The 9,905-nt window shown below is 38.0% G+C and overlaps 1 protein-coding gene across 1 annotated transcript in view; it reads left to right on the top strand.

Moving 5' to 3' along the window:
- Sptlc2 (serine palmitoyltransferase long chain base subunit 2) overlaps positions 1–9,905 on the top strand; it is a 90,550-nt gene that overhangs the window by 42,404 nt on the left and 38,241 nt on the right. Inside the window, exons 5-6 of the mRNA XM_031357880.1 lie at positions 3,720–3,844; positions 8,619–8,712. Coding sequence (XP_031213740.1) covers positions 3,720–3,844; positions 8,619–8,712 — 219 coding nt within the window. The remainder of the gene's footprint in view (positions 1–3,719; positions 3,845–8,618; positions 8,713–9,905) is intronic.

The following is a 9,905-nucleotide window of genomic DNA, read 5'->3' as shown; positions in this document are numbered from 1 at the left end:
AGGGTCTCACCATGTAGCCCTGGCTATCTCCAAACACACTATGTAGATCTGGCTGGCCTCACACTTGGAGATCTGCCTGTCTCTGCCTCCCCCTTCTGAGTGCTGGTATCAGAGGTGTGCACCACCATGTCTGGCTTGGCTCTATTCATTTTGTTTGGCATTGTTCTTAAAGTGTATGGTTACATGTAATATGGACATTTTTGGTCTGAAAGTCTTAAGAGTTTAATAATAGCTCAGTAAAGTAAAAAATGGGCTGGTCTTTTGCAGTAATCTAGAACATGCTTAATAGTTACATCATATATGTTTTTTCTTGGATCCCATGCCAGTTTAGTGCTGGAGGAGCCTCAGTTGGGTCTTTACCCATCTTAAATCTAAGTGTCCCAGCAAGCTCAAGAGGAGGAGCTTTGAGAGGTGTGTTTTTTGTTTGTGTGGGTTTTTTTGTTTGTTTTACTATAGTCCTCTGGGTACTCATCAACATTTCTCTGGTGTAAGGCCGTCCTGTCTCCCGCTTTAGTTTGAAATACTTGTTTTTAGGACTGCCTTAGAGTTCTGGTATTTCTTTTTGGAGGGTATGGAATGTGTCCCTTCAGGAATTTTGTTTCCCTTTTCCAATTTGTATTCTTTACTCCCTGTATCTTCCTTTCAGTAACAAATTCCCTTTGGTAGAGCTCATGTCTTTCTTCTGGTGTATAGTAGATTAAAATTTGATATCTGCAACTGTCTTATCTAATGTCTTACTTGACTAATAGTTCTGGTACTGCCAAATTTGAGGCTGAAAATACCCTGCTAGGAATTGGATTCTAGCCTCCTTGTTGTCTGGCCCCAGCGGCTGGTCAGATATGGTGCTGTTCTGGATCCCAGGTTTTCTGTGACATTTCTTCTCTCCGTCTTCTAACCAAAAAGACTTTGTTGCATAGAGACCCATGATGGGGATGGATAATACATAAACATGCTTAATAATCCCCAAAGCACCCAAAGGTACCTGAAGAAAGATGTGCTTGCTGATGTGGTCCAGCTATGTAGTCCCTGTTCCTGCAGTAATGAAGTCTGCTGTTGTTTTTCTGCACAGTTGATTGCTTTTCATATTCTTCAAAACTTTAAAAACCTTAAATGATATTTTTAGTTAACATGCAAAATAAACAGGTTTCCTTCTTGCATTTTAATACATTTACTATGTACATACTTAGATGTTTATATTTGTACCCTCTACTACTGTACTTGTCTTCCCTCACCTCCTTCCATCCCCCTTTTCTCCCTAATAGCCTCCATTGTACTTTCATATGATAAAGCTCATATAAATTAAATTCTGCATATGAGAAAAAATATTTGTTTCTCCTTTTTAAAAAGCTTTTTCCTTTGATTTTCTTGAGACTCTTTTTTTAATGTATCAGATTCCAGTTATTCCATGTTGTGACTATCTCTTCACAGGCATTGCTTTCTCTGTGATCTCCTCTTGAACATTTTTCTCAGCTCTTGCTTTTTAAAAACACACACAAACTCTTGGTGTCTCTCTTCTAATTGTCTTCCTTTTCTGTCACTTGTTACATTTGAGATATTGAGTGTGCAGACCTGTCTATAAATCTGCCCTTCCTCACCATTTACAGCCCGGCATTGCACACACACTTCAGTATCTGAAGCCCAGGAGTTCAGAATAATGCTCTTTTACTTGTGGAGGTGAGGAAAGGAGGGATTACTTGATTGTTGTAGGGTTTAGAAAGGATGGCGTGTTACTTTGTTTCTTGTCTTAAAAGGTTTATTAAGATATAATTTATGATATAATTTGCCCATTTAAAGAGTATGCTTCATACATAGTCTTTTATGATATTCACAGAGATGGCAATCTTCAATACAGTTTAAATTTTAGAATATTTTCATTCCTTCTGATAGAGCTGTCTGACCCACTAGCAGTCACTGGTAACTATTGTGTAGTGTCTTTATTTGCCTCTTTGGGATATTTCATGTACATGGAATCATGTAACCGTGTGGCCTTTCATGACTAGCTTCTTTCACTTTGTGTCTATTCACAAGATTATGTATAGCATGCATTAGTGCCTCATAGACTGCATCAGCATGCTATTCTACTTTGTGACTAAGTAACAGCACATTGTGTATATATACCACATTGTGTTTATCCATTATCTATGACCGACACCTAGCTTATTTCTCCTATTTGACTACAAGAACACATTTTAAAAATAACATTTTAATATGTCTCTTGGGTATGTACTTAGGTGTGGTTTTGCTAGATCACATGGTTAATTCTATATTAGCTTTCGAGCAGCTTCCTAGAGCAGCTATACTACTGTATATAGTCCCATCAGCAGTAAGAGTTAGGGTTTTCTTGGGGGCTGGAAGGGTAGGAGGTAAGGGGTGAGGCATGCTTTAGGTAGTCTTGCAGCTATATAGTCCAGGCCAACCTTGAGCCAGTGTTGGAGTTACAGATGTGTTCTGCCATGCATGGCCTTGTGTGTTTTATGTATCATATCTGTAGCTCACCAAGCCTGCCTTGGTTGCCACTGCCTCTCACTTTAAGCCTCTCTAGAGTTCATGCACTGAGTGTATTCTTTCTTATCAAGTCATCATGTACTTGGTAAAGTCATAGGTTTAGCCTTTTGTCTCTCAAAGTTCCCAACTCTGTTGGCTTCCTAGGCTACCATAGCAACAAATGAGAAATGGGGAGTTGGGAAGGATAGAAGCATGGGGTCAAGGTGTCACAGGGCCGAGCACACAGACAGTTCCAGGTGCTTGCTGGCATCCTCAGTGTTCCCTCGCCTGTGCTCCCATGGCTGTCTCTCTATGTGTCAGACACTGTCATCTTCTGTGCCTGCTCTATTTATGTCTCTTTCTGTATCCATGATGTTATTAGCGCAATCTTGTCAACCTTATTTTACTGATTATTTTTATAAGGATGTCCCAAAGTGGCTATGCTCATTTTGTTTTGGGGCTGGAATTCCAACCTGGACATTACACATGTGGGCATCTACTCTACCACAGAGCTTCTCCTTGCCCTCTCAGAATATCTCTTTAATGGAACACAGTTCACTTTTTGATATTACCAACGTGTATAGTTCTGCTTTCCACTAATTGTATTAAGGATTACAAGTATCTATAAATGGAATTTTAGTTCTTGTTCTTCTAGTGTTTTGGGGTGTGTGTGTATAGCCATGCACAAACCATATCTGGACTGAAAATATTTTGTTGTATGTGTGTGTGTGGGGGGGTGTAGGTTAAAGGACAACTCTTTTTTTTTTTTTTTTTTCAAGACAGGGTTTCTCTTTGTAGCCGTGGCTGTCCTGGAACTCACTCTGTAGACCAGGCTGGCCTCGAACTCCGAAATCTGCCTGCCTCTGCCTCCCAAGTGCTGGGATTAAAGGTGTGCACCACCACTGCCCAACAAGGACAACTCTTAGGAGTTGGTTCCAGGGATTGAACTCAGGTGGTCAGACTTTTACCTCCTGATCTATCTTGCTGGCCCTATTTTCTCTTAATAAAGTAATAATTTGGCTGGGCAGTGGTGGCGTGTACCTTTAATCCCAGCACTTGGGAGGCAGAGGCAGGTGGATTTCTGAGTTCGAGGCCAGCCTGGTCTACAGAGTGAATTCCAGGACAGCCAGAGCTATACAGAGAAACCCTGTCTCGAGAAACTGGAAAAAAAAAAGTAATAATTTTAAAATTGAGACTTTATAATTCTGATTTTATTACTTGACTTCTTCATACAGGAAACCTGGATAAGCATGAAGAACTAGAGAAGTTGGTAGCAAGATTCTTAGGTGTGGAAGCTGCTATGACCTATGGCATGGGATTTGCGACAAATTCAATGAACATTCCTGCTCTTGTTGGCAAAGTAAGACAGCATTTGTGGCAGTTCTCTTATAAATATTTTCTTCTGTTTTGATAAATATTCCCAGTTAGCAGCTATTATGAACACTAGACCAAGCATAGTTTACAAAGATACTCCATCACAGATTTTTGGCAAGTAAATCCTACAAGCCTGATACCAGTTGGAGCTTTCCTCCTAGGACCATGGTCCTTCCCTCTTCCTGTACAAATTTGGAGGAATTCTGATGAAAATAAATACAAATGACTCAAAAGTATGAAAGAAAATCTAATCATTCACAAAGGTAATCATTTTGCCTAAGTAGAAAAATATGAAAGTGCTTTTACCTTGAAATTTACATAAATTATATCTAAACATATCATATGTTTGTATGTGACTACATCTATCTCTGCACATTCATCCTGTAATAGAACTTGTGAGAGTTAAAGGAAGGAGCCATAAAATGCTTTGTAAGTGCAGCTGCTTAGTACTGTCAGCTTAGAGAGAACCCCTGAGGTGTTTTTCTTTCTTTTTTTTTTAATCTTCGCATTTTTGTTTAGAAATGGCACCATGACAAAAGTAGTAGATTACCTCAGACTTCAGTTTTGCTTGTCTGTTGGTTATATGCTCAAACTTATGACTTCAAACATGTCACATAATTTTTCTGGTCCTCAAAGTTTCCTTTTAGTGAATTAGTGTAATTCTAATGAAGTATAACTGTATGATTCTGTAAGGAACCAGTGAGGCAAGCAGTAGACAAAGAGCAGTGCACGAGAATTGAACCAAGTGTATTGATGCCACAGAAATGGAACTGCTTCATTTGTACATTGAAGTAGAAGGCAGGCCTTCTCAGATAAGGTAAAAGCACTAAGCTTCATAACATTAAATGAACGTATTTGAAATATAAAGATATGCACACTAAAAGTAAAAAGATGAAGATAGCACAGTAGCATACACCTACCATCCTTGACACCCGGAAAGCTGAAGCAAGAGGACTTCGCAATTCCAGGGATTTGAGATCAACATAGAGCTAGGGAGCGGGGGCTGTGTCAAAAATAGATAAAGAATGTCTGGGGATGCAACTCTGCAACCCAGTGATACAGTGCATGCTTAGCATGTACATGGTCCTGGGTTTGATCTCTAGCATTCAAGGAGAAAAAATATGAAAAAGATGTAGCATGTGAACTAACGAAAAAAGTAGAAGTTACTATATTGATGATATAAACAGATTTCAGACTAAGGAATATTGTGAAGATGAGGAGTACTAACATTAATCAAAAGAGTTGATTGATCAAGATGTAATAAGGATGTGATAACAGCTTCACCGTACAGGAAGCAAAAAAACTGATGAAACTCAGAGGAGAATAGAGAGGCAGAACTGTAGTTAGTGCTCTGCTATAGCAGAATCATTAGGAAAGCACTCTCAACTTGCTAACCTCCTAGGCATCTACCAAACACTCCCCAATAACAGCCGAATATTCACCAGGATACTTATTTACCAGGATACATTGATACTTTACTATTTAAATAAGTTTAATATGTTTGGAAGTATTAAATTATTAAAGTATGTTCTCTGACCACAGTGTAGTTTAATCAGAAATCATTCACATAGATTTTGGAAGTTAAAGGGAAAATAAGGCAAAACAAAAAGTAGTCAGTGAAATGTAACATCACAAATTACAGGCTAAAACTAAGGCAACGTACAGGTAGACATAGAGAACACTAAATCTGCTTAGGGTCTTAAGGTTGAGTATGTGCGCCTTTTCCCTGAGTTACATACTTCGTGAATAGTAAATGCTTATTTTTGGAAGGGAAGCTTTTCTGTCTTAAGAAATCATAAGAAGGGGGCTAGAGAAATCGTTCAGTGTACTTGCTGCTTCTGCAGTGCATCCATGTTTGATTCTCAGCACTCACATGGTGTCCCCCATCTACCCATAACCCCAGTTCTGGGGACCTGATAAACTCCTATGATGCCACTGGCAGCAGGCATACCTGTGGTGCACATACCTACATGTTGTGGGCCAAACTAATTATAACATTGGAAAAAGAGCAGACCAAGCCCAACTAAGTAAACAGGAATTATGCAATAGCAATGAATAGAGAATCAGTAAATTATAGGGGAAGCCAGTGAAACTGAAGCTTTTTCTTTGAGAAATGAATAAAATAGCCAAATCTATCTAGACCTACCAGAATAAAAAGAGAGGAGGCAAAATTACCAGTAGCAAGAATGGAGAAGGGACCTCTTTGTACTTAAAGGATACTTTACTTAAGGATACTTCTGTGGACTTAAAGGATAAGAAAGGAGTATTGGGTGGAGCACAGCATGTTCAGCAGCTTGTACAATATGGACAAGTTCTTTGAAAGACATCGTATGTGTTTCCTTACATTGGTTACAGTATTCTGCCCTTTGGCAGCATAAACCTGAAGTTCTGACTCAGATGTTGCATTCTTAGGGTTTTTACCACTAGAAGATTAAATGACCTTATTTTGCATCTTCTTGTATGCTTATGAACTCCAACAAATCATACTTTAGAATTAGATTTTTCTTGTGTTAACATGAAAGGTACTACTTAAAGATTAATTAATCTTCCAAATTATAGTTGAAATGGTAGAAACTATTATTTGATCTTTTAAGGATGGTAAATCCTTTAGGTCTGATAATAATACCTGTTTCATATGTTATAACAAAATAATGCCTTAACATACTACCTAAGCAGATGTACTTAAGATATTACCTCTTAATATTTCACAATCCTTTTATTTTTGAACCATTGATGTAGTAAAAACTCATAGTAGACCGACTACAAAAAAAAAAAAAAAAAAAAAAAAGCCAGACTGATACCTAAAAATGTTGATTAGGGGATCTGAAAAACAGCCTTGTAGATTTTGCCTGAAAAATATCTGGAAGGAGAAGAAAATGAAATTATGTCTGTTGGGAGAATGCTTTTAAAGAACACTAGAACCAGGCCCAGTAGCACAGACTCTGATGACTTACACAAGAGAGATCCTACCTTTCTTCTCCCAGGATTTTAAATTTAGACTTTCAGAAGGGCTAGAAAGACAGCTTAGTGGCTTCCAGGGGTCCTGAGGTCAATTCCCAGAGCCAGAGACTGTCTCAGCATGAGTGGTCACAATTGTTGGTGTGGGTTATGCAGAAGGACACCACAGAAGTGACATCTGCCCCAGTATGTTGTATAAGATGCACAGTGTGCATATATTACTAGTAATATAGATAAACCCTGGTCACATGGGTAGGATGTTAGGCAAGCTTTTCTACAGTGAGTTATTACTATTCCCTTTGTAATTACCAATTACAGTTGCAGAGAAATTTCGTCATTATGTAAAAAGTATTTTTTTATTAAACTTTCATACACTAATTTTAGTATGAATATATACATTTGATTACTTTGGTATTCTTAGAGTGGTTTTTTTTCTCATTCCTTCTATATTTATTCATTGGAGTTTTGTGGAAGAGTTGTTTCTTCTCCATTTATATTGATATGGACCCACAGATATTTCATTATTTATGTAATAATAATCCAACAATAGTATCTCCTTTAAAAAATTTTACTTATTGGACTAGAGAGATGGCTCAGCTGTTAAGGGTGCTGACAGGTCTTTCAGAGATCTTGAATTCAGTTCCCAGCAACCACATGGTAGCTCACAGCCATCTGTAATGGTATCTGGTGCCCTTTTCTGGTATGTCCGAAGAGAGCGACAGTGTACTCACATGCATACATACATAAATAAATCTTTGCCAAAAAATTACGTATTTTTTTATTTAGAGCTACTGTTTCTCTTGGCTGCCTGGAACTCACTTTGTAGACCAGGCTGGCCTTGAACTTAGAGATCCACCTGTCCCTGCCTCACAAGAGCTGGGATTAAAGATTAAAGGCGGTTGCCATCATACACAGCTAGGAGTACCTTTTTTTTGTTGCTTGTTTTTGTTTTGGCCATTGGAATGTTGTGAGATGATTTTCACATGGAAATTTACTTATTCATTCATTTATTCATTTATGGCGGTGTCAAGGATACACCCAGGGCCTTGTACATGCTAGGCAAATGCTGTCTATCACTGAGATTTATTTATACCTCCAGTCCCTAGTGAGGCATTTCTGTATTTTGTTTTGTCTTGTTTTTAAATTGGGATGGAGGGTCCCATGAGATATGGAAGAGTAAGAAGTTGGAAAGAGGGGCTAGAGAGATGGCTCTGTGGTTAAGAGCACTGGCTGCTCTTCCAGAGGTCCTGAGTTCAAATCCCAGCAACCACATGGTGGCTCACAACCATCCATCATGAGATCCAACGCCCTCTTCTGGTGCGTCTAAGCACAGCTACAGTGTACTTAGATAAAATAATAAATAAATCTTTAAAAAAAAAGGAAGTTGGGAAGAAATAAACCACCAAAAGCATCAGGTTTTGCTCTCTTTTTAATTTATGTGTTAAGTTGTGTTCAGGGATTTAAGTGGCTAAACTACAGTCTGCATACTAGGTGATTTGGGGTTTATAAATAGTTTCTTTCCTGAACTCTAGAGATTTAACAGTGTAGGGGAAAGCACCATTTCTAAAGCAGCTCTTTCTCAAAAATTGATACATCAAAATTCTCTCTAAACAAACATACTAGAACCTTTTAAAGTCTAGCTGCAGATTTTCACAGTAAGAACCTCTTGCTATCTATCTGACGGGGTGAAGAACCTTTTATAGATAGGCTAGGTTTCTGCACCTGCTTCTAAGGCATCTTTGAGAAACAGTTATCACTAATATCTATTTGCAGTTGACCTTCCTGTGCTCGTGCTTTTTCAGGGTTGCCTGATTCTGAGTGATGAGCTGAACCATGCATCACTGGTTCTAGGAGCCAGACTGTCGGGAGCAACCATTCGAATCTTCAAGCACAACAGTGAGTCAGTCTGACGCTTTGCCTTTGGCTTGAATGTTCGATATTCTTTTGGACAGTATTAGTGATTAATTATAAAACACACAGAGGGAGAAAGATCATCCAGCTGTATGTTTAATATCTTCTCTTACCAAGATAGGTGTAAGTAGATGAAATTGTAGAGTAATACAATAATACATACCAAAATGTTAGGTCTGTTCCTCTAGAGGGAAAGATTGGATGGTGATAACTTTGGTGTTTTATCTTCTGTAAAATGTTCTACAGTGAGACTGAGACAGTGTTTTGTTGTATGTGATTGAGATTTTTTTTCATTGTTTTTGTGAAACTTTTAGCCATATATATTGTGATCCTCTTTCATACATGTGATTCTTTCTCCTTTATTTAATGTGATGTGTCCAGATATGCCACAACTCTCCAGCTCCTTCGTTTGTCCCTTAAATAGTTTTTGAACTTGTTTACTAGGAAGAGCACTACACTCACATGTTTGCACAATTGTCTGAATCCTGTAGGGCAGCCCCAGACTGTATAGTGAAAAAGGGTCTAGGTTTTTAATACCTTTCTAAATGGCATCATACATATAACAAACATGACATTGGCTGATTGTACTCACTGGTCAGCATGGCCTATTATGTATCATTTTCTGAATCTAATAAAGATACAATGTTCTGAGGCTTTTTATCTATAGAACAATTTTTATGCAGCTCTTATATTTTATATTTATAGATATTTCTTTAAGCTGGTATTTTCTTTTTTTTTTTCCTTTTTTTCTTTTTTTTGGTTTTTCAAGACAGGGTTTCTCTGTTTAGCCCTGGCTGTCCTAGAACTCACTCTGTAAACCAGGCTGGCCTTGAACTCAGAAATCCGCCTGCCTCTGCCTCCCAAGTGCTGGGATTAAAAGCGTGCACCATCATTGCCCAGCTAAGATGGTATTTTCAAGCTGATGTCTTTTTATTGATTTTAGGAGCTTTTTGTATTGTCCTTCTATTTCACTATTTTTATTTAAATGCCTTGCTATTTTGACTTATCAAAATGTCTGACTTTTAGATTGTGTTTAATGGTTTCTTCATTAAAGAAGGGGCCTATTCTCTCACATTTTCCTTTGGGAGTTTTGTGGCATAAACTTAAAAAAATTTACATGGAATTTATGTGGTATATGATAAAAAGAAGATGTAAATTATTTTCCTTTTTTTTTTTTT

The sequence above is a fragment of the Mastomys coucha genome, unplaced genomic scaffold, assembly GCF_008632895.1.
Source record: "Mastomys coucha isolate ucsf_1 unplaced genomic scaffold, UCSF_Mcou_1 pScaffold6, whole genome shotgun sequence".
Taxonomy (NCBI): Eukaryota; Metazoa; Chordata; class Mammalia; order Rodentia; family Muridae; genus Mastomys; species Mastomys coucha.
Note: the sequence above shows the minus strand (reverse complement) of the source record. Positions and strands in the feature narration are given on the sequence as shown.